General features: G+C 43.8%; 1 protein-coding gene across 2 annotated transcripts; it reads right to left on the minus strand.

The window, feature by feature from the left end:
* Positions 1 to 1856: 1856 nt before the first annotated feature.
* Positions 1857 to 23527, minus strand: PRDM1 (PR/SET domain 1). Of its 2 annotated transcripts, XM_036249207.1 has the most exons (7): positions 23440 to 23527; positions 21662 to 21907; positions 15110 to 15229; positions 11076 to 11328; positions 5215 to 6302; positions 4649 to 4777; positions 1857 to 4256 (listed from the first exon to the last, which is right to left on the minus strand). In XM_036249207.1, the coding sequence occupies exons 1-7, from the start codon at positions 23479 to 23481 to the stop codon at positions 3687 to 3689; spliced, it is 2448 nt and encodes an 815-aa protein (XP_036105100.1). In that variant the 5' UTR covers positions 23482 to 23527; the 3' UTR covers positions 1857 to 3686. The 2 variants fall into 2 exon arrangements, with proteins under 2 accessions (XP_036105100.1, XP_036105101.1); XM_036249208.1 differs by lacking the exons at positions 15110 to 15229; positions 21662 to 21907; positions 23440 to 23527 and adding an exon at positions 12382 to 12684.
* Positions 23528 to 24616: the final 1089 nt, after the last annotated feature.

The raw sequence follows: 24616 nt of genomic DNA on the forward strand, positions 1-24616 counted from the left end.
AGACATGAGTTGCCAAGTAAAGAACTATGATTTATGATAGTAACTGTTACACTCTGGATCTTATTGGGCTTTGTTTTGAAAAATTATTACCACAATGGTTCTGTAGAATTTAGTAGTGCAACCAGCACCATTTGGCACGTTTATGACAATAGGGTTCTGGTTTTCTTAACCCCACAGTTACATGTTGGCAGCATTTCAAGTTCTTGGCACAGATGTTTAAGTGAATATAAAGAAGAAACATTAAAAAAACATTGGGCAGTTTCGAGTGTTCACATGTAAGGAGCATGATTTTCAGAACATGCAGTTAGCATGGGCGTGGAACCATGGGCGTTGTGATGGATGACACGGCATGAAAACCATTTGCAAAGAGCTTTGGGTTTTTCGTTGAAGGCACTAACACGTTCCTAAAAGCATCTCCTATTCACATTTGTCAAATGAGACTCGAGTTATTTGTGCCTGGAGACAGGTTAGTTTCTGGAGCATCAAAGGACAAGCAGGTAGGTCCCTTCCCACCATGTGACCCTTGGGGTGACATGGCCACCCTACCACACCTGGGTTTCACACTAACAATGCCCAGCTTCTGATAAAACAGAAGCTTTCTTGAATTTAAATACACAAGTGGCAAGCCTACTTCCCAAGTTGTGAAGAAAACAAATACCATGAGCTGTAGGGCAGGAAGATTTTGCAGAGCACAAAAGAACTGACGCTCTGTGGGCATTCAGTGCTAGCTACTGAAACAAGTGATGGCACCAATAGGCAAAGTGTTCCTTGACTCAGCTTCTTAGGGCTTCCCCAGGGCCCCCCACCCATGAGAAGGCTGGGTCTGCGCGCGCGCACACACACACACACACACACACTGGCACTAGGCTGGGAAGGCATCTCTGGAATTAATCCAAGTCTTCCTTACTTCCCCACCACCCCATGCCCATCAGCAAAGTAAAACAAAAAAGCCCAATAAAAGCAAAGAAATCTTCCCCCACTTACTGGCTAATGTTTGAAATCTTTCCTTAGAGAACACTTTTATAGTTCATAATTAAAGAAAAAATTTACACTGTCGAGTAATGAGTGAGATAACAGATCAGCTCTTCAGGTCACTCCCAGGCTGTCCCTGATGGAAGTGGGGAGACGAGGAATCATCGCTGTGGGGGTTGGGGGCAGAACAGAGACAAACTGTGTCATGTTCGAAATCTGTCCTGGGGCCACCTTTGTAGTATGGGTAAGATACTGCTCCTGGCCCCTCACTTAAGACACTAGACAAGCATTGGTAGAGCATGAACATTTATATTTAATTTACATTTTGACAATGAGCACATAAATAACAATGTAAACCAGTACGTAAACATAAGATAGTTGGTTGTTCTAGCTAAGTAAAAAGCCAATAACTTGGGTCGGTTTTGACTTTGAGGGGAAATAACAGAACCACTGTGGATTGTGGGCGCAACATTCACATGAAAGAGGCCGAGGAGGGAAGCCAGACGCGCAGCGCCAAGCAGGCCTCACGCCACGGTGCAGGCCTTGGTGAAAATCCCACTCGAGAAAGCGCAAAGGGGAAAGAGAACGAGCGAGTGGTTGAGAACAGAATGCGTTCGGGACAATGTCAGCGTGATGCTTTGGTTTACCTATAATAAAGGACCGTGTTTGTCCAATACTAATACATAAAAAAAGGTCAGTTTTGCTACTTATAGGAACAAGTCAGTAAGGCTCTGGGTTTCCCTGGCTTATCCTGAATGTGTTGTTCTCTTCTGCTGGTTGACAGTAGTTGCCGTGAACACAACGCTGCATATATAAAAACCAGATTGATGAGTGATACATGAGCTATTTAGGAGGGGAGAGGAAGAGAGAAAAAAATTACAATAATAAAGAATAATGGAATTTTTATTTCCATGACTTGGGTATGACCACATAACCATAATGTGACAAAGGAGCAATAAAGCCATCTTAGATTGTCCTTGATAGTAAAGAGCAACGTCTCTCTTTCTCCCTGGCTATGTGGTCCTTCCCATGCACCAAGGTTGAGGGTCTCTTACAATGGTTGGGGTGCTAAGCTCATCAGTATGATTGTGAGGTCACTGAGTGCTAAACAAAGTCTCAGAGAAGGCTTTCTTTTTTTTTTGTTTTGCCCTTAGGAAAAATAAGTTCTTTTACATGGTTTGGCTCACAATTTAAAAGTGGTTATAAATATATTATATATACACAGTATAGTGGTATAAATAGATTTATAAATATACATCATTCTTTGCTACACCTTGAATGCCGACATGTCATCTTTGGGCGGCAGAGTAAGAGACAGAATGGCATCGGTCCATCTTTCTGGAGCACATTTAGTTTTGTCTGAGTAGCAAATCACTAGATAAGACATCATTTCCTGCACTACTGGACACAATCAATGAGGTAATCGTTGTTGAACAACTTTGCAATGCCCTTTCATCTTCAATTACATTAACCATAAAGTGTAAAAACACAAATACTGAGGAAAATCTGAGTTTTACAGAAAGAATACAATTGATGTGTTGGGGACAGGAATGCTCATTACCCGCCTTTACCCTAAGACAACGAGAATACCCGCTTATTGGTGGTTGGTTTTGTTTGATTGTTTTAAAGTATGGCCGGAGCCAATCTACCTCCCTGGTAGAGCACTATGCCTGTGCAATTTTTGACATAAAAAAAATCCACAACAAAAACATCACCCAGACTCAAGTCCCCAAACCTCATACACATAAAACCGTCTGTGCTTTGGGGACGCTTCGCAGTGGTTTTAAACATGGCAATTGGTCTTCTTCACATTTTCAGATAATAAGGTGGGATGCAAAAGTCACGTGGCAACCCTGCATGGTCACATGACTTTGGAGTGGGAGAGGGAGACAGGTTTTTTGGAGAGGGAAACAGGTTGGCAGGGCCTTGTCACTTTTCTCGTAAATCTGTGGCTGGGGAAAAATAACTGCACTAGCTACAGAAACATACAAGATTCCCTTTCTTGTTTATCTACTGGAGTTATTACTGGGTAATTCTGCACACATACCCCCACATTACACATAGCTGTTCAAATGATATGATCCTACAAATTAACACATCAACTGTCTGACTTTGGCAATACCAAAACCTCACTTTCAAACCATCACTGTAAAGGGAGGTTGACTGAAGTATAATGTATTTGTTTACTAAATCTTAGGTACTTAAACAGATGTGCAGAAATTGTCTACAAAGAATGGCCACAAGACAAAAATATAACCTTTATACTCAAATTAGAAGGAATTTTTCCAGTCATTGTAAACGTTTTTAATTATTGCTTCTTAAATGGTAAATTGTATAATAAATTATGAAGAATTATCATTGAAAAAATAATTATGGCTAGGCAATAGTCTTAGCAATGGGAAGGCTATGCAAACATATGCACACACAATATTCAAAATACACAGGTTCAAATATATATATATACACACACATATATATATATGGGTGTAAATAAGTATATATAATATGTATATAGATTGTCTTTGCTGCGTTTTCGCCCTGAGATTTCAGCAACTTTGGAGTTCCTTCTGTAGTTCCAGACAGGTGAGGGAGCGGCACCTGCCGTCAGGAGAGCTTTGCAGAACCGGGTCTATGTACAAGTAGTTTGCTACAGGCACCCTGACTTGCCAAGTCATTAAGTTAAACAAAACATAACACTCTGTTTTCTGAAAATCTTAAGGATCCACTGGTTCGACTGTTTCCTGTTTGACCTTGACAGGTCCCAGAGGTAGTGGGTTGCTGGGAGGCAACTTCATGAGGGACAGGTCTGATGACTCATAAAGGTTACACCCTGAGAGGAGTCCATTCCCCATGCTTCTTTGCAAAGACACTTTCAGGCCAGTTTCTTCTCTTTCCTTCCTGACCACGGCCAGGATTTCTTTCTCCACCACAGAGGTCACATCGATGTCCTCCATGTCCTCGAGCCGGTCGGCATTGTCACTGATGTCAAACTTCTCGATTTCCTCATTGATTCGGGTCAGGTCCTCCAAAGGCAGCCCCGTGGTGGGGGCCACAGGACAGTTCCCCTTCAGGTGGACCTTGAGGCTGCAGAGATGGATGTAGCTCTTGTGGCAATGGGCACACTTGTGGGGCCGCTCCCGGGTGTGTAGGCGCTTGTGGAGTTTCAGGTGCACGAACTGGGTGAACTTGGCGGGACACACCTTGCACTGGTAAGGTTTCTCTCCGGAGTGGAGTCGCAGGTGGGTCTTGAGATTGCTGGTGCTGCTGAATCGCTTGTGGCAAACCTGCAGTGTGGGGAAGAGGGCACGGAGGAGAGAGGGAAGAGCAGAGGATTAAGAGTGGCCAGTGGGAGGGGCCGCCCACAGACCCACAGACCCACGCCCAGCAGCCTGGGAGGGGAGACGCCTCCCTGTGGCACTTATGGTGTGGCGTTAGGCAAGCAGGGCGATGTGGCCACACTGTACTCGAGGTGGTGTTTGTTTCCCCTACCATTTTCCACCCACAGGACGCTGCCTGTGTTGCCATCTCCGCTCACAGCAGGGACGGGGCTGCCGGCCCGTGCTAAGGCAGAGTTCTGGTGGTGTTGGCTAATCTATGGGAGGCATGACCTGGGGAGGGCAACTCCCCAGACACTTTCTACAAAGGTCAAAAGTTCTACCCCAAAAATACTGCCCACCTGGCATTCATGTGGCTTTTCTCCCGTGTGTACCAGGTAGTGTTTCTGCAGGTGGGCGAGCTGAGTAAAGCCTTTGTTGCAAGTCTGACATTTGAAAGGCCGTTCTCCACTGTGCACTCTGAGGTGGACCTGGGAAGAACCACACGTGTTAGCTCTGCGCTCGGGTCCCAGAAGACCTAACGCATTCCTGCTCGAGGACCTAGGCACACATGATGCAAGATCTTAAGAAAAGCATCAAGATAAAGTCTGAAACAGAACAAATAAAGCCCTGAGGTTTTCAGAACACTTGGTTTGAGCTCCAGGAACAGAAGTTACAGGCTAGCAGGGACTTTCAACGGATCTTCCAGCCCAAACCCCATGTTTTTACTATTCAGAAGAAACTCAGGACTTGGAAGTACAGCCAGGGGTGGCACAGCCAGGGGTGGCAAAAGCAAAATTCAAACCTACAACGACTGTTCCTGGCCCGGGTCCCACACTACTGCAAATGAAATCGCTACCCTGCAGAAGGTGAGCTCGACACAGACACACTCACGGGCACAGACACCAGCACACACCCCGGGGCCTACCTTCAGGTTGGAGAGCTGGCCAAAGGTCTTGGAGCAGACATTGCATTCATACTTAATCTTGCCATTCTGCTTCTTCAGCGGGTAGGGGAGTGTCTTGTAGCCAGTCATGTTTCTTTTGTTTTTGATGAGATTCATGGCCTCGTCACTGCTGGGGGCCGCCATGGCTGCTGAGGTAGCTTTGGGCTGCACCACGTGTTCCGCCGAGGCCGCCGTGCCTGCAGTGGGGGACCCGCTGGTGGGGCTGCACACCTTGTCCTTCATGCTGGCGGCGGCCCCCGTGAGGGAGAAGGCACTGTGGGGCGCTGGGACCAGCACCTCTCTGGGGTGTTCAGGCTGAAGCAGCCGCCGAGCTCCTTCCGAGGGCAGCGAGCCGGGGAGGGCGGCCGGGTTGAGCATGGGGTGAGGCAGGCTGCCCCCTCCGAGGAGGTTGCTGTACACGGGGTACAACCTGGGGAAGAGGCCGAAGTTGTTCACGCCGTTGATGCTGCCCACGGTGCTCAGGCCGTTGCAGTTCATGCCGTAGGGGGGCAGGAGGAACTTGGAGTAGTGAGCGCTGTAGGAGGGGAGGAAGGCTGGGGAGAGGTGGTGTGGGGGCGCGTACCCCGGGTAGGGGCCCAGGCCTTCGGTGCCGTAGGGCGCGTTCAAGTAGGAGTAAGAGTCCCGGTGCTCCTGCGAGCCGGGGGCCAGGGGCGACACGGTGTTCCCGGGGCTGCTGTGAGGGCTGGAGCTGTGGAGGCTCCGGTCAGGGCTGCTCCTGGCCGAGGGGCTGGGCGTCGTGGAGGACGGGAGCGGGGACGGGGTGATGTACGTGGGCCTGTCCATCCCGTAGGCCAGGGACGCTTTCAGAAAGTCTTCGGGCAGCGGGGCCCGGATCGGGTACACGACCCGGGGGTAGAAAGGCATTTCGGGGCTCCCGTTTTTCCTGAAGTCGTCTGCGTCCTTTTCTGAAGCGAGGGGTGAAATGCTGGAGCGGTGGAAGTCCTTGCCTTTGGAGGGGGCGCAGTCCATGCGCAGGATTTCCTTCACGCTGTGCTCCCTCTTCGGGAGCGGCTTCTCGGGGCCCTGCCGCGGGTGGCTGGGTGTCTGCGCTGGGGGGAGGAAGGGCGATTACTCAGAGGGGTGCAGAGAACCGCAGCGAAACTGCCCACGTGGTTCCCTCCCTGAGAAAACCTGAGCGCCAGCTGCCCACAAGCGCGACACCTGGTTTCTCAACGCCCCCTGCCCGGCCCGGCCCGGAGTCCCCGACAGGCCGGATGGGCCGAGCGCAGGCCGCTGGGTCGGCTCTTTCCACCAGCGAACCGAGCCGGTGCCGGGAAAGTGCTGCTCAGGCTAGAACAGGGGCGCTTCCATCCCAACGGGGTGGACAATACCTGGGTGGGGGGTGTCAGGGGAACAAACGTCTTTCTCAGGCAATCAGCACGACCCATGTCGAGTGATAAGCAGTCATCATTTTTCACCTTCGTTCTTGTTTAATACAAATCCGCTAAGACCCTGTTCGCACCGCCTATGCCCGATGGATTGCAAGCGCGGTGCCGCCCTCGCCCTCGATGTGCTGACTCGCAAGGGTTCCACCAGGGCCTGTCTGGTCTGAGCAGCAGGGCCGTCCCTGGAATCCGCCGCACGACACAGCCACCTTTGCCAAACCACAACAGGCTCCGCCGAGCCAGTCCAATTACTTAGAGCACCAAAGCAAACAGGCAGCTAGGATGAAGGAATTTATTCCAAAAGACGGCAGATGCCTACTTGGTCAACACACTCTTTAGGAACAGCAGCGATGAGGACATTTCCAGTCTCTCCAGGGCATCACCAGCCCTGCCCCTCCCCACACACAGAACAAAGGACGCCTTCAGGAAAACACCAGCCAGAGCAGGGAAACCAAAAATTCCATGCTCAGCCTTCCTCGGAAACCAAAAGTAAAACAGATGCTGCTTAGCTGGAGCTCAGGTCACCGGAGGGCACTCACTCTAACTGAACACCTGCCCTCGCGCAGGACCAGGCTGAAGGCATCAGCCACCAGAGGCCCTTAGGAGCTCTTGGGGATGCGGCTGAAACCTCTGTAAAAGTATCACGCGTCTTAAAAAATGTCCCTGTTTCACTGAACTGAGAAGGAACTCCAGGCTTGATATCCGATAGGTCTAGAAATGAACTCTGTGGAACTCCAGATTCTGAACTCTTCAAATCCATTCTAGGTTGACAGGCCAGAGGGATTCGGTTCCAGTTTGAGAGCCCTTCAGAGAATGTTATCTGCTGCGAGCTGTTATCAGTTACTCCCGGGTGAGCCAGCAGCCCCAGAATAAACACAGCCGAGACACTATCAGGGAAGATGCTGATGGGGGCAGTGATGGAGAGCTTGTTGAGGGAGAGGGATTTCTGAAGCCACTAAACCAAAATAAATACCCCTTTATCAGGCCAATATCAGTCTTTCAGTGAGGCCCAGCAGGCAGGAAGTTCAAATTGTCACTTTTGTTTTTTAAAGCTGAAATGGTAAAGGAAGAGAGACAGCAAAGTTGGAAAGCTGATAGGCAAAGCCATCTATCTCAGAGCCACAGGAAGGAATGTCAGATGTCGACCAAGCACGATCCAGAGGTGCGCGTTCACAAAAACTGTCATCCTAACAAAATGAAAATGCAGACACTTCACCATCATAACTTTCTGCCATTTTTACGTGGCAAATCACATGTAAGTCTCTTAGTTTTTTGGTTTTTTTTTTTTTTAGTGGCTTCAGTACTCCCTTAATTCTAATACTCAACGACTTAAAGCTGAAAGCAAAACGCTCAAGTCCATCCATAGCCTTGTTCCTCCTATTTAGTTAGGTGTTCTCACTAAGCACCGCAATAATTCGTCTATTGAACCGAAACAAAGCTAACGACTGGGCCAACACACAAGGAAGCTGGAATTCATCATTTTCTGTGCAAAACACTTAGCACAGTGTCCGGCATATAGTAAATCCACAATAAATGTCTGCTATCCTTATGCCTTTGGACAAACAAACGTCCATCTTATTCCAAAACAATATCCGGAGGGAAGTGTCCGCCCTCCCGAGATGTTCGAGGTGGAAACCATGCCATCCCCATGAAGATACATTTTGAAAACCCATCCTTCAGCCGCTGAGTAATCAGGGAAGCTGGTGTCATTTCTGACTCCCACTCAGCAGCAGCTCGAGTTAACGTGAAAAGGAAAATCAAGATCTGTTTTTGTTCTTAAATCTTACATGGCTGTAGGCGGACAGAGTCATTTCAAGAGTGAACTGCTTCTGCAGGCACTGAATGGCTTAATTATGCCGACTCACATTTTCGATCTATAATAAGAACCCCAAGCCTACAAGAAAGAACCTAGAAGTTCTGCAGTAGGCAAAACAAAGTCTGTTTTCAACTGAAACTGAGAAAGCAGATTAATATTTAGAAGTCTATAACTTGGTCAACTGTTTTCTAGATGGATTAGTAAGATAGATAGAAAAAAATACCAAAAGAGAGAGAGAGAAAAAAAAAAAAACCTTGGGAGGGGTAGGAGTTAGACTAGTCCCGATTCCTTTTTTAAAAAATGTTTTTGAAAACGCCAATTCGTGATTTCTGGAAATTTTTTTCTTCGCTTCAGTTTGCTTCAAATCTCTTCTCAACTCTGCCAATTGGACCGTCACGGCCACGGACAGCCCGCACGGGGTTCCGGCGCAGTCCTACATTGTGCGTGAGGTGTGGAAACCCAACACAACTCACTTGCAGACAGTCTACCTATTAGGCCTGATGAAATAGTGGAAATTTTCCTGATCAGAGTCTCAGTCATCAGTCACCACACCTGAGACAACTGGTTTCACAATCGCAGTAGGAGTCCTGGCCCAATGTGACTGATATTGTCAACTCTCGTTCTTTAATACGAATACTGGCCAAGAAGAGGTACTTGGGAGTGTTAAATCACCATTTAGGAAAAAAGTTCTCCCTAAACAAAGAGGAATATGTGAGAGAAGAAAGGTGTCATTTCACAGAATACAAGAATGCTGCTCCTGAACACAAAGGATAAGCCCTTGAATATTAAAATACTGTGCAAAGCTTTTCATTGGGGGATACAAATGCAAGACCCTGCAAACCTTTCTTTGACAGGCAGAGAGTGAGGAAAGTACGCATAAAAGCTTTTTTTGGGGTGGTTGGTGCAAGGTCACTGGGATGCATCACATCAAATGGAGTTACTGTTTAAAAAAAAAAAAATCAAAGTCTTTCTCTGAATCCATGAATGATTAAGCTCAAGGACTGTAAGAAGACCCCCCAAGAGGAAGTGACTTGCTATGCTAAGAAAGTTAGGAAGCAGCTGCCTACCTCCCCATGAGATGCCCTATGGAATATAAGTTGTCCCTTACCACCAGGCCCTGAACACTGGCCCGGCACACACAGATGGTGAAATAGCTGAATGGCTCCTGGGATGCCTGAACCCGGGGACATGACAGAGATTCTTTGAAACAGTGAGAAGAAATGAGGGACAAGAATAGCCACCTTTGGCCAGGACCTGATTATCTCTATCATACTCATGTTGAAGCCAGTGTATTTCCAAACATTCTAAGACTTCTTCATGAAGCTCAGTGGTGCACATGTGTGTGTTCATTCTCATGTGTGTATGTGGACCGCAAATACATATCTGAAAGGAGATCCTGTAGAAGAAATCTTCAATCTTTCATAGTCACTGTTTTTTCAGAAAACTATAAATAGTCTTGAGATCATAGGAGGAGATCACAGGGAGATCAAGTCAAGTAACTCTGGGATGAGCACTAAATAGCTATCGCGTTGGATTATACCTGACTAGCATAAATTATTATTTTATTCATGGGTCCTAGAGTTGTAGTCAAAATTCTAATTTACATTACTATTAACATTATTACAAAAATCTCAAAGATGAAAGTGTGAACGAAAACAATTTAGCTTTCAGAGAAAGCATATGGGAAAACATATCAATGATTGATGAATCTGGGTAAAGGGTATTTGTACGATTCTTACAACTCCCCATTAAGTTTGAAATGATGTCAAAGCCAAGAGTTACAAAAATGTCAGCATTCAGATGCTAAAACTTTTAAACCAGAAGATTTAAAGCTTTACTTAAAAATATTTAATTAAAAAAATGGCTTTATTACTTAGCAGTGTAACAGAACACACAACATGGTTACAAGAGGTTGGGATGTTATGGTAATTCTTAAATCATTCACAGAGGTCACCTGAGAATGACTAAAATGAACTAGCCCTTTGCAGAGAGGTAAGGACAGCAACTTTCACCAAATAAAAACATTAAAGGTTATGAATCTAAGAAATTGAGAATTTAAGATAAAGTGATAGGTGGATACTATAATACTGATCAGGCGATCAGATGAAGGAAGGAAGCTAAGATATAAAATCTTGTTATTGATTAGGACAATATTTGAAAAATTATAGCTATGAGTTTTTCTGGAATCAATCTCATATGTTCCACATCGAACCATAACTTAAAAACCAAATGTGCATCTCGACACGATTTCAATACCAACAAATGACCACAAACCAGGGCAGGCGTGGGCTGTGCTTCACCTTGCAAACTTAGCACCTTAGGACTAATCTCTAGTTTACTCCTACCTGCCCCCTTTTGGATAGATTAGAACTGGAACATCCCTTTCTTCTTGTGACTTTCTGAATTAAATACTCAAAGTAGCTCCTAATATTTTTTTAAATGATCAAGTTTTATAATAGGAAACAGGCACGAAAAAGTTTCCCCCTCTCTCAGTGCCTCATTTAAGCCACCTACTTGGCCCAACAGATGAAGCCATATAATTAAACAACGTGTTATTAGCTCATAGGGGCAGAACTGACATGACTGGCATTTAAAATTTTTTTGTTCTGTAATCCACTTACTGAGATTCATCATTGTCAGCTCTCCAGGATAAGGGTAGTGAAGTCTTTCTGAAAAGTCCCGACAGTACCACACAAGAAGCTCCTGGTTGGCAGGAATGGGTTTAATGGTATAGAAGTAGATGTTCATCCCGTTCTGACACGCAGCCAGGTTCTGCTCCCGGGCATAGTGCGCCGGATTCACGTAGCGCATCCAGTTGCTTTTCTCCTCATTAAAGCCATCGATGAAGTGGAGAAGCTCCCCTCTGGAGTAGATCTGTCCAAGAGAGAAGACAGATGGGTTGAAGAGTCAGTCCCAGCACCTCTAAGAATCAACACAGCAGGCACGTGTCTGATTTCTGGTCCCCTAGTGCCTGGCTAGAAAAAGAATCAGATCGGTTTGAATAGTCTTGAATCAGCAGAAACAAGGGCGGAAATAGGCAAGGCACACTTTGTCAGTTACCTTTTCCATCTCGGTTTTACCGTCTTTGCACACGTGGGGGAAAATAACAGAATGAAACACAAAATTTCATTTAAGAAGCTGCCTCAGAAGAATGAAACCACCAGAGTCCTACTTTTGCTACAGCAGCAGATGGCAAATGGGTGATGCGAGCCTGAGTTCTGATTGTGCTGACTTTTAATGCTTTGAGTCACAGGGTAGAAGACCAAGCCGACTGAATACGTCAAACTGAGTCTCCACTTTTTCTATGGCCTCTGTACTTGCCATTTCCTACACCCCCGCCCAAGGCTTAAACTATGCAAACATCCTCCACCCCCAAGCCTGAGTCCAGAAGTAACACTTGTTCATATGAATACTTGGAACCTTGCCTTTTTGTGGAAGCACTGGGTGGGGCAAAGGTGAACTTCACCTGCCATAACAAAGTGAACACCGGGACAGAAGCCAGAACCTGACAGTCGACTGAAGAGTCACTTTTCCTCTTGATAAACATGTTCAGCCTTGCCAGAGGAGGGGAGAGGGAACCCTCTTATCTGTGAGGAGGTTGGCTGAAACACCACTCACAGAGCCATAGGCATGTGTTTTTGGAAAAAGAACAGGAAGACACCATGTCGTTCTTTTAAGGCAACGCAGAATGAAGAATTCAAAGTCTGCCTTATAGTCATACTACTTCTGGTTAACAGACGCACCCAGGCCACTCGGGAAAAAGGCAGAGAGGTAAGAACAGGAAAAACTAAAATGTATATTCTCACTGAAACTGCTTCATAAACCCCTTCCCCTTCCACAGAAAGTCTCCCTCTCTCTCCCTCTATTGAACAGGCACCACCTCCTCTTCAGACCTAAGACATTTCCTTACACATAGACGATCGATACCTGGTAATCTGCAACTCGTAGTCTCCAAGGAGCGGGGCACAGCTCGTGGCAGAGATTCTGCTCTCACCGAAGAGCAGGTTATTGCTTTGTTCTTAGTCAACATACTATGTGAGTCTACGAATTGATTCTACATTTCGCTCAAACGTTATCAGAGACGAAAAGGAACTCTGTCCCTTTAACACGGGCAGTAAACACCAGAATCACTTTCTTTTAAGAGTAACTTCCTGTAAATTGTGAAGGGGGAAATACATGTGGCTTCATCAAAGCAGCTTGTGAGAGCTTTTGCGGTGTGTTTTGTTAAGAGAAAATGGAACAAGGCTGGGTGAATTCTGCTATCAAGAGGGGTTTTCAAGTTTGTTTACTCTGATGTGCAAACTTCCAGGAACATGGGGTTCCATCGCTCTTGCTCTCTTCGTTGGGCGGAAACTGCTTTCTAAAGCTACGGGTGTGCTGATTCCAGTCAGCCTTCCACAGTCTACAATTTACTGTATCATTTAAAAACAGAAATAGTGATGCCATGAAGTCACACACACACGAAAATAAAACAATGTATATGTCAGATGAACACTGCTCCCTATCACCTCACTCCATTTCCATACATTATCAAGAAGATTAAAAACGTGCTGACTCATAGTACAGTTACAAGAAATGTCACTGGTTTCTCAACTTGAACATCCCTTCTCTTCTTTGACTGTGCAATTTGCATGGAACTTTTTCTTTCCTCAAACAGATGTTCATATTCCTGCCAGCAAAATCAGGATGCTTTGAACAACATGTGGGAAGTTATCTCCTACAATATCCTTTGCATGTTAAAGACTTATTCAAAAAGTCGTCCCAAGGACAGCATTTTAGTTACTTACAGTGAATCTCTAATGAACCAGGGAATTGGGACAGAGACAGGAGGTTCTTAGGTATTTGCCTTTGTCAAAATGACCAGACATTAATGAGACTTATGCTAGATTGTCTAAATTCAAACCTGCGACTACAGAATTACACACCTCTACAGCTCACTTCTGACAAGATTTTATTGGCAGTAAGGAAAAAAATACACTCACATTTTGCCCATTATAAGTCACATATTTTAAGCATGAGAAAGTTACTTAAAAAATTATGAGCACACAATTTTCAGAGTCCTCTTTTGCTTGGAGAATAGAATAATATATTTCTAAAAACACAAAACTTCTTGGCTTTAAAAAAAAATCTTGTTTCTTAGGAACAGCTTCTGAATGATTGCCAAATATAGCTTTTATCAAGATACTTGTCCAAAAGGTACAAACATTCTAGGTAAATACTGACCAAAGTAAGTATAATCAATTTTTGTTGTTACTATGCAGCTGGTTCTGAAAATAATGATTCCCCAATAGTTGTGTGCTTTTTATGATAGTATGTATAAAAAATGACTTTTAAATTGTGAAAGCATATCTTTATTTTTCTCCTTCATTTTTTATTAATTCTCACATGAGAATATTTTTTTCCATTGATTTTTAAATGTGTTTTTATTGATTTTTTTTAGAGAGAGAGAAAGGGTGAGAGAGAAATATCAATGTGAGAGAAACATCACTTGATTGCCTTCTGTACGCCCCCTACTGGAGATCAAGCCCACAACCTGGGCATGTGCCCAGACCCGGAATTGAACTGGGACCTCTCAGTCCATGGGCCAATGCTCAATCCACAGAACCACACTGGCTGAGTTTTTGTTTGTTTTTTTCAATCCATTGATTTTTTTTTTTTTTTTTTTTTTTTTGAGAGAGTAGAAGGGAACGAGGGATAAGGGAGGAACAGAGAGAGATTGAGAGAGACATCTATTAGTTGCCTCCTGCATGTACCCTTCTGCAACTCAGGTACATGCCCCTGACTGGGAATTGAACCAATGACCCTTAGGTGTGCAGGCCGACATTCTAACCACTGAGCCACACTGGCCAGAGCATTTTTACTTTATAAACAAGGAAACTAAATATCCCAGAGAGAGCTATGGGAAGACAAAAAGCAGTCTGATTTTTTCTCTGTTCACTCTTAATTCAGGGTCTTTTACTCATCTAATTAGTTCACTAATTAGGTGAGGTCCTTTCTAACCCTGAGATTCCAAAGGAAATTGTATTGGCCAGACTTTTTGACTGGATGTTATAAGAATGTTTATCATCTTGCATGACTGTAAGCATTTTCCCGATGCTATGGATGTAATAATAATGTACATACTGCCAAATTCGATGGTTTTATGGTGCAGACGAATTTATACAGGACTAGTCCTGAGATCCATATCCCTATTCCCCTAGTGCTACCTTCTACTTAGCCTTTCTGAATGGCACTTTTTTCTAGGTAATTCGTTTATGATTATTCTTCCATTCAATTTCAATTAAAGTTAACTCAGCAAGAAATCAAGAAGAGGTGAAATCTAAGGCTTGGTGACTCATTACTATTTCCTTGCAGAGAAATGCAAATGAGCCTACCCTTGAAGCAAGTTAACAGTTTCCTTTCATCACAAAGCTCGATGAATCGCAAAAATTAAGATTCACATCCAGTCCCTATCTCCATCCCTAACCACCTAAAGGTTGTGTTTCCAGGGTCAAACATTTAGCCAGTTTCATCACACTTGCTTACAATTCGCTATGTCCATGGGGACCCTGAACACTTGTGGCGAGGCCCAGTACTAGTTGAAAAAGGAAGTGACCCAGCAATTCTAGCTCTACTTTTTTTCCTTAATGAATCTGGAAAAACTTTCCATACTCACCCGCCAAAAATATTTTCTGTTGGCGTTCTTGGGAACTGTATCATTGGTGTAGATCTCTCCTATTAGAGGTCCAAACCGTGTTCCCTTTGGTATGTATTCTTTACTGACCACTCCAATAATCTAAAGGAGGTAAAACATATGAAACAATTACTTGGACTGTAAAATATTAACCAATCGTTTTCTTTAAGCGATTTGATTTGTCAAGTGGTAATGCAACCAACAATGACGAAATTATGATATGGCGCCTATGTAATTAACAATGAGCTTCACCTTAAGGGAAGACCATTTTTAAACTCTCAGATCATAAACAAATACTCAAACAAGCATTAAAATAGTCTAGAGGATTATTCTCCAGTGACTGAAGGTCCTTTATTTTTATTACTTCTTATGCTAGAAGAACAGAGAGGGTAACCATTCTGTTTTAGGATGAGAATCAGATACTGCAGAATTAGATAGTCAAGGTTAGACCAGTTTAGCCTGCTCCTAGTTTCCTATTTCTCCTTCTCCCTCAAACCATAAACACAGTGTGCTTGAGGGGAATAAAATAGTTTTAACCTCAGAAACCAAAATAATGTCCTTTGGTTGTTCCACAAAGCCTAAGGAACCAGAGACCAAACACATTAAATTTTTTGAACCCAGATGAGGGTGTTTGTTTTTTCATAGCTTATAAGCTCTCTTTATTAGAAGAAAGATCTTTCAAGAAACTTTTGTTCTTCTCTAGCATTTTCTACTCAACAGTGGTCAAAAGTCTTCCTTTGAAATGAAATTTATACTGAGGAGAGTTGTGGGTTCTGAGAGCTGTGGGTTCTAAGATCTGAGGAAATGACCTTCTCAGACTGGATGATCGCACATTCTGTCTTTGCAGGGCCTTACTAAAGAAACATGTTAACTATGCCAGTTCCTCCTTGATCGTAAATTTCTTTCAGGGGGAGGGTGAAAAAAAAAAATCACCAACCGCAATCAGGAAGAAATTCATCACTATTTAAAAAACTCCTCTGTATAAGTAGTCCTTTACAACATTTTGCAGTTGCAAGTTTGTTTTGGTTTTATACACTCACTCATTTTTATTTTATTCTCATCCAAAAGAGCCTACAGATTAGTTACTAAATACCATACTGAAATGGACCAAGAGGGTAGGTTTTTATTATCCCTAGTGGTTCCTGTGTAATTGTGTACCTGAAGTGAAGGCCCAAATATGTAAACCAATAAATGTTCACAGTGGAATCTAAGATTTTGGTGACAATATACACTGACATTTCATTCAATTGCATCAAGAATTCAAACCTCCGTTTAAATGTGTCTAGAATAGGTACCCTATTAAGGTAGGGACAACCCAGTCTTTCTTACATTTCTTATCAGCCAATCATTTTTTAAATTTATTTTTATTTATTTACTCAGTTATTATTTTTAATAGTTTTTATTATTCAAGATACAAGCCAGTGGAACATACCCAGACTGGAAAGACAGAAAATTTTTTTTTTTTACACCTAACACAAGTTGAAACAAAGTTGGTGAGCTAGAGCGTTATTTTTGGTCCTTTATGAATTTCTGGCAGACAGGTGAAAAAAGCAGATGTTCATTTTATCCTCTTCCTCTGCACTCATTTACATCTATCTGCCCTTTCAATAACAGGTTGTCATTATTGGCATTTGTTGGCAGTACAACTACTGGGGACAGGAGTACCTCAGAACAGTCTTGAGATAAAAATATATACTACAGCTTAAGAGGACTTACTGATTCAAAGGCTCAACGTTTATGATACATCATTGAACCTAATTGCAGAAATTCATGGAATTGACTTCTATGGCATGCAAATCATTTGGCATTCATGTCTGAGTGGTTATTCCATAATATTAAAATGACAAACAGGAAAAACAAATAATGTCATTTGTTGGTGAGCCAATAATTAGCAGTTGATATTTTCAACATATCCACTTTAAAGCAGTAATTTTAAGAAAGGTACTCAACTGGTTTATCAACTTGGTTTTAAATTATAGTCTCTGGCAGACAGTGTCTTAGGAGTCAGAGCTTGATTACCAACAAGTGGCATTACATTGAGGTCAGGGTTTTTCTTCCGAATTGCTATTCTTTTCATCATGGGCCCTTGGTTTTCAGCTACCAATGTTCCATGAGGAAAACACACATTTTCTTATGGCCAAAAGAAGTCAAGTAGAAATTTGAGGAAGATATAAGCCACCCAACACCTATTTGAGCAATATGGGCAAATCACTGGGGAAACCATAAGGCACTACTGGAAGCAACTCTTCCCATCTGTAACCTTACAAGAGCAATACAGCAGCAGGCAAGACAGAACAACTAGCAAGAGGAAGGTCTGCAGTAGAAGAGAGGTCTGTGAAAATCCTTAAGCCCCAAACAAATAAAAGAACCTCAGTATTACATTATCTTTTCACATGAGCCAATACCTTAATATTTTAATTTCCTATTATACACAAAGCTGTAGGGTACATATAGGCTCATATATATATGGGTGCAGAGAGACACAAAACCATAGAATTTTTACAAGGGAAGGAATTGTGTAGCTAATGAGCCATCTGTAGCCATCACCAATCCAGTACTCTAATACACCTTCATCTCAAATCCATGTCTGAGATTTCCAAGAGGACATAATTCCAAGAGGACCTAACAGCCGCACCTTGAAGATTACAGCACTTGGCCAGGTAACTATGAAGGGAAATAGGTACCAGAGTTGTTTTAAAATGAGAAGTGGAAGACCAGGTCATAGGTCTCCCTCTGGCCCTGGAAAGATGCAGCCAGATGTGAATCCTGGCCAACAACATTCCATCCTTGGAGCACGCACAAGGCACAGAGAAACCTGGTGTGTGGCCTGGATTTAGAAGTGCTAAAAAGACCAAGAATGTATTCACCTAGCTGAGGAAGGAAACTTCACTGGAACTGACCAGGGTCCTAAAGAATGTTTGCTGGGGACAGACTGCTGTGTGCCTTCCATAAACCTATCAGTGAGATGACACTGGCCTCGACACCTCTCGCGCCCCCCCCCCCCCCCAAGCTCTTCAATGTCATGGGTTACGTGCGGAGCCGACCCCTCTGCCACGTGAGCAGATCTGTCTCTGTCAGTGGCCTCTGTTACAGAACACTGAGAGGTCTGTGGCTTCTAGACAAAATGAAGATTTCACAACCTAGGATGGATTGGGGGAAGGGTGAAATAAAAATCTGATAGCAAGGAGAATGTAATTTCTTTGTTGTTCTTTTAAAGTAATTCCTCCTTTAGGGAGTGTACGTACACATACATATACACACACACACACACACACACACACACACGGTGGTGGATTTTAATCAGAAACAGCATTCAGGTCTAAACGTGATATGTGAGCATCCTCACCTCAGATTACATTAAGATCATTTTAATAACTAGCTATTTCTCCCCGCTCTTCACTCCTCCCCATAAAATGCCTCATTTGATGACAATTGTAAGGATTATCTGCAATGAGGTGACTAGAACTCTGTTGTAGACCAAGACTGCAGTCTGTAATGCACCCCATTTTTAAAAAAGGGGTGGAGTGAATGGAGATGTTTTGAGAAGGTTTCCTCCTTAATTATCTTTGTATTCAAGGAAATGTGGTAATGCCTCACTCAGTACATGTCTCCCAAATAAAAGGCAGCAGGAAGAAAAGGGAATTGCACCTTATGGGGAGATACTTTTTACAGATGGCTTGAGTTAATAATGGACTTCAATCAAAGTGGACACTGAGTGAGTCCCCATCATCCGTCTGATGTTTATCACCACATGGCTTTGGAAGGTCAGACTCCGAGCCCCAGCGCTTCTAGAACGCAATTTCAGTACAGGCTACTGCTTTTAAAATATAAAGGTTTAAATGGATCTTTCTGTATTCAAATAGTCACAGAAAATTATTTCAGGAGGACAAGGGGAAAATCCCCCTAAAAGAATAATGCATCGGTTCAAAAAGTTTTAAAAGTTTTGAATACTATGTCTATATTTGGTTTGAGTTCTGGAAATAGGAAGTAAGAACAGCCTCATTAAAGGTGCAGAATGATTCTAAACCAAATCTAAAAATGAGGGTCAAGATCAGAAATATGGTTTGTATGTTTTGTTTTTAAACCAAAAAAAAAAAAAAAAAAAAAAGGTGCTGACACATAGCACAAATTCATAATGAAAAATGGTCTTGTTAAAAAAAAATCCCCAAGTATGTCAGCACAACAGTACATAATGTAACATCTTCTGCTACTTAAATGAAAACATTTAAAGAAGGGCAAGTTAAATCAGTCAGATAAAAACTACACGTAGAAAAGCTTATTTTTTTGCCTGTTTCCACAGCTTGTGGGACTGAAAGGACTAAGTGAATAATGATCATGTAAACAGCTCATCGGTCCTCAAGGTCTCTGTTCGAGAACTGGTTTGCAGGTCACATCCTCAGTGGCCCCATTCCACAGTCCTCTTTCACCACCTTAAGGGAGCTGTCCTTCCCCAAAGTTCAAAAAGGAAGGGAGAAACAGAAAAACAGGTACAAATTCCAGAATAAGCTCCAGAGTACTACGTTTAAGTTGGTTTCCTGGTTGCTTTTAAGATTAGGAACAGAAGATGTACTATTTTAGTTAAGTGTTTCAGTTCAATAAAATACGGGAAAATAGAATAAGAGAACCCTGATCCCTTCTTGGGTTAGTTTTGAAGGACCCTCTTTAGGAATGTAGGCACTGCATGCTTTTTGGCGTGCTCAACATACTGAAATAGGGAGTTACACGTCTGGAGAAAACAAGAACTAAACCAGCTCAATAAAGAATCGGTCTGAAGTATGTTCATACTATAAATAAAGCCACAGTGACACCAAGAGGGGCCAGTGAAGCATAATCCAGAAAAGCACTGGCTAGGGAAGTCAGAACTTGGCTCCCTCCAAGCCTGAGGTAAGGGACTATCTCTCTGAACCTCGGACTACTCTACCTCAGGGCATTACTAAATTTAGATATAATTTTAAGTCGAATGATGGAAATTGAAACACTTAAGCTAAGCACTGAGCTGAGGATAGGAACATTGTAGAATTAAAAGGCAAAGATGACCTACAGAATGGAGATTTATTTCAGTTCCAAGGGGCTGGACAGGACAATACAGCACAAATGAACCCGGGAACAGACCAACATTTGGTCAAATCTAATATGGGGAAAAACACACTGCACCTCTTAAAGCCACAGCCAAACCTTAACAAGTCCTACATTGACTCCAGGGGCCACATAGTAAGAGACTTCCTACTGAGAACAGCAAGTAACACTGTTCTCAGTAGGAAGGGGTATAATCAAGGCTGATCTCTGGGGTTTAAGTTTTTGGTAATGTTCATGTACAGCTACAATTTAAATTTTGCTTTTTATAAAATTTGCCTCCACTCTCCCAGCAGGGGGAAAAAAAGTTGCTTTATGATGAAATTTAAAGCAGAGTCGCTCTATTTAATTTCAGACAGCTGTGTCTTCCCCTCACCAAAAACACTGAGCTCAGACACAAACAGGAAAGAGACAAACTATTTCCCAAAGAGGCTCGCTGGATCCTTCAAATGCTGTTCCTTAGAGAAGGAAGAGGGCGATCTGACGTGGCTATAATAAAGAGTCCCAATACTGAATTATGGATTCCAAAGCGAAGGATCCCCTTTTCACTACTCTCTGAAGGCAGTAATAGAATTGCCAGTGGCTTGTGGTCATGCTGGTGGTGGGAAGTCTGTTGAGCTGTCGATCACTTCAACTCAGCCCAGTAGACTAGTGAGAGCAACTGCGGTAGCCAGAACGCTCAAAACAAGAGGTGGTTCTGCAAGTTATTTCACAGCTAAACATCACGCCTAGCTATAATCGTTATATGAAAGGGTAAACACAAATCCTTTGCTCATTCCAAGTTGGGGTTGTCGGCCCCTTTGAAACAACAAAGCGTGTACCCACTTCAGAGACCAGTAAGGAATCAGCCTGCCAGCCCAGCCAGAGCCAAGGAGCTGCCTCAGATAAACAGTGGTGAGCTCTGAAGTCATCCGGACCCAGGACACTTTTACATGACCCTCTTCTAGGTTTATGCCATCACTTCAGTTCATAAACACCTCAGGGTTTTGAGAATAATTTTAGAAACCCAGCCAATAAAGCTGGCTCGTTAAAAAGAATAAAGCCATCTAATGACCCAAAGGAGACAAAAGAAACATGACAAAGTTTTTTTCTTAGAAAAAGTGTTCTCCCTCAAAAGCTACTGTACACCTGGCAGACACAGGCCAGTGAGCCCAGAGTGGCCAGCAGCTTTCTCCAAGCTCGCTGACGATTTCGTCCACTCCATGCTGCAGTTGAGCTTTGCCAAGACATGTCAACTTGCGAAAAGGTTTAACTGTTTACTAATTAGTATGGAACAGTGGAAGGCTGGAGGAAGTGAGCCAGGACAGACTTAGGGAAAGAGAAAGCAATGAAAGAAGGGAAGTAAGTGATCAATTACTTACTGGTACTTAGAGATCCTCACAGATATAGGAGGCCTCAAGGGCAAGTAGGGAGATTTGGCATCAGATGCCAGTCTTCTTCAGCAATAAACCAGCGACTTACCTCTTTGCTTGAGGCATATTTGAAAAGCAGATTCCTGGGTAAGGAGGCCTCTGCCTGAACCGAAGTCCCTCCGTCGGCTCCAGAATCCCAGGGGTGATCATTCACAATGTATGTACACTTCTCTTCAAACTCAGCCTCTGTCCACAGAGTCATATCCGCGTCCTCCATGTCCATTTTCATGGTCCCTTCGGTCCCCTCTGCCAACCCTTGAAACCTCACAGCGCTGGAGCTACACTTTGGGGCAGCCTGGAAGAGAAGGGCACGGCCTTTAATCCCCATTGTCCTGTGGCTCCCTCCGAGAGGCTATGACTAACACAGCAGTCTGAGGACTTTAAGCAGATGCGGAATGTTGGTACAGCTGAGTAAGAGCCAAAAAGCAGTATAAAGACCGCCTTGAAGAAGGGGGGTTTTAGATTGCTACTCGAATTAAAAAAAAAAAAAAAAGAGTGTAGTAACTTCATTGGGGGAAAACAAATTAAAAAAAGAACCACCTCTGAACAATCCCTGGCTTTACCTCTCACGGCAGAAAAATGTTGTGGGCGCTCAGTCCTGTGTCCCAGAACGCCTGGGGTCATGGCTGCCAGACCCTCAGCGCCGTGGAAAAGCTGCCTCAGAAAAGTGTCACAAACAAGGAGAGGAAGAGGAAGGAGCTCTGTCTGCCTGTGAATGAAGCTAAAAATGGAAAGCGCGTGTGGTGCAGGAGCGGAACCCAGCCTGCCTTTTCCAAATGGGGAAGACTGAACTTTCCCACCAGCTCCCAATGCAAAACAACTTTCAAAACAACCGCCCCCCCCCTCTGCTGCGTGCTCTTTCATCCTCTCAAGTCTGGAAAGGACTGCATCCTGCCAGCATCACCGAGGTGCAGCTTTTCAGAAATTGTTTGGACCACAGGAAAAATGGGTGAGGGGGGAGAACGCCCCACAGTGGATTTAGACGTGTGGACATCCCACGCCGAATTGAAAAAGCAAAAACAAAACATAAAACTGTTCAATAGAATTCCCGGGAGAGAATTCCTTCAGGAGCCCTCAGCTACAAATAGCACTTTCCATTTAAATCTGAAAGTGTACAAATTCCCAGAAGTCACTGATGTGCTACAGTTTACTGTAACTAAAGTTATAACGAAGAGAGAAGACTCAGAGGACTCGCTCTGCTTCCACTTGTAAATGGATAAGGAGATTCCCGCAAGCCTCTCTTCGCCCGCAGATAGTGTTTTCCAAAGAGAGAGAGAAAAAAGGTAAACGGCTTCTCCGATGTTTTCCTATATACACATATTTGATAAAAAGTAGGTACATGCGCATCATTTCCATGTAAGAGCGCGTCCTCCTTAGCATGTACACATAACACTGGATAAGTCCTTCGGGGTGGCTTCCACATTCTATCTCCTTAAAAACGATGCTTTAAAAAAAGGCAGATGCGAAGTTGTCTTTCCCTCTGTTACGATTGAAACACTCTTGCTTATTTTTATTTGGTTGCAACATGTACAGTCCTGATGCCAAATGTTAAAATAAAACAAAATTTAAAAATGAAGCCAACCCGGAATAGTTACTTTGTTTGACGGGGTTGGGCAGAAGCCACTACTGAAATTTCAAGTGAATTGACAATTACGCCTAGAACTGAAAGGGTTAATGATTCATAAGGAAAAAGTCTTATAAATGTTTGACAGTTCTAAGTGCCTTAAAGCAGAAGCCTTTCTGGTTTCTACTAAGACTACGTTAGCCAAAAAAAAAAAAAAAAAGTTTTCAGATCAATTTCAGATTTACAAAGATCAAGTTCCTTACCAAGGTCGTACCCACAAGTTTTTCCAAGCAAAAATCCAACATCGGAGATAAGTGTCGCTCATCTCTACACAGTCCACATTTCTTCCGCGTCCCCTCGCGGGCTGGGGACGGACGCGCACCGCGGCGGTTCCCTCCCGATCCGCGGCCGCGCCGGCGCCCGCGTCCCTGCTCTCGGCGGCGGACAGGTGCTGCGCGCTGCTCTGCCTCTGCGCAGCACTGGAGGGCCGAGTGTCACGGCAGCACTTTCAGTCTGTGTTAACCAGCGCGGCGGCTGCTCTCCCCTCCCAGCTGCAGATTTCCCATTTGTCTGATTGACTCAACACCAGCGCCCGAAATGGGGGCGTGGCTCACCTGCACCAGCGCAGCCTAGCCCAGCCCAGTGCTTTCCCCAGTTTCCGAGCTTCCAACAGCTTCCTCTGTTCGCTTGTGAATTTCAACATTCACTTGGAATCTTCCTTCTTCCCTTTGAAGGTTCTTAACCTCAACGTTTACTCGGGCTGTATTGTATTCTAAACACTCCAGACCGCCCTCCTTCCTGCTGCGGCTTTTTTGAGGGGCGCACAATCCTTAAATGAAGGAGAACCTAAAAATTACCTCCAAATCTGTTAGCTCCTCGACTCAAACCCACAGTTACAGATTACACGAAACTTACTTGAAAAGAGCAAGTGAAATTATTTTTTCATCTAATGTAATAAAATGTAACCGTCTAGTCCTCAAGCTATTACCTCTGAAATACATTTTTACACACACACACACACACACACACACACTCTCCACCAAACCTGTCAGCTTCCATTTCTCCTGCTAACTAAAATGCTTTCATATTTGGCAGAACTAACTTCCCCTTTTCAACTATTTAGTAAATAGGGAAATAGGAAAAAGTTATCATCCTACAGATTAATGTTTCTTTGCCTTTTCTCTCCCCCCAAAACCCACAGCCAGACTTTCGAGAAGTGTGTAAGCAGTGTAGTGCATTAATCGTTTCCCAGTTAAGGGGAATGTTGAACTGGTCACTCCAAGTGGAGGGCAGACAGAGGCAGTAATTAGTGGGGCTCATTCGGAGCCCTGTCGTTTTGAGCCCTGGCCGGCTTTTCCTCCAGCCCCAGTCAGTCCTTTGTTGAAGGAAGGACATCCTGTGATGATGGCATACAATGTCCTGTTTGTTTATTATTAAGAG

The sequence above is a fragment of the Molossus molossus genome, unplaced genomic scaffold (genome assembly GCF_014108415.1).
Source record: "Molossus molossus isolate mMolMol1 unplaced genomic scaffold, mMolMol1.p scaffold_m16_p_8, whole genome shotgun sequence".
Lineage (NCBI taxonomy): Eukaryota > Metazoa > Chordata > Mammalia > Chiroptera > Molossidae > Molossus > Molossus molossus.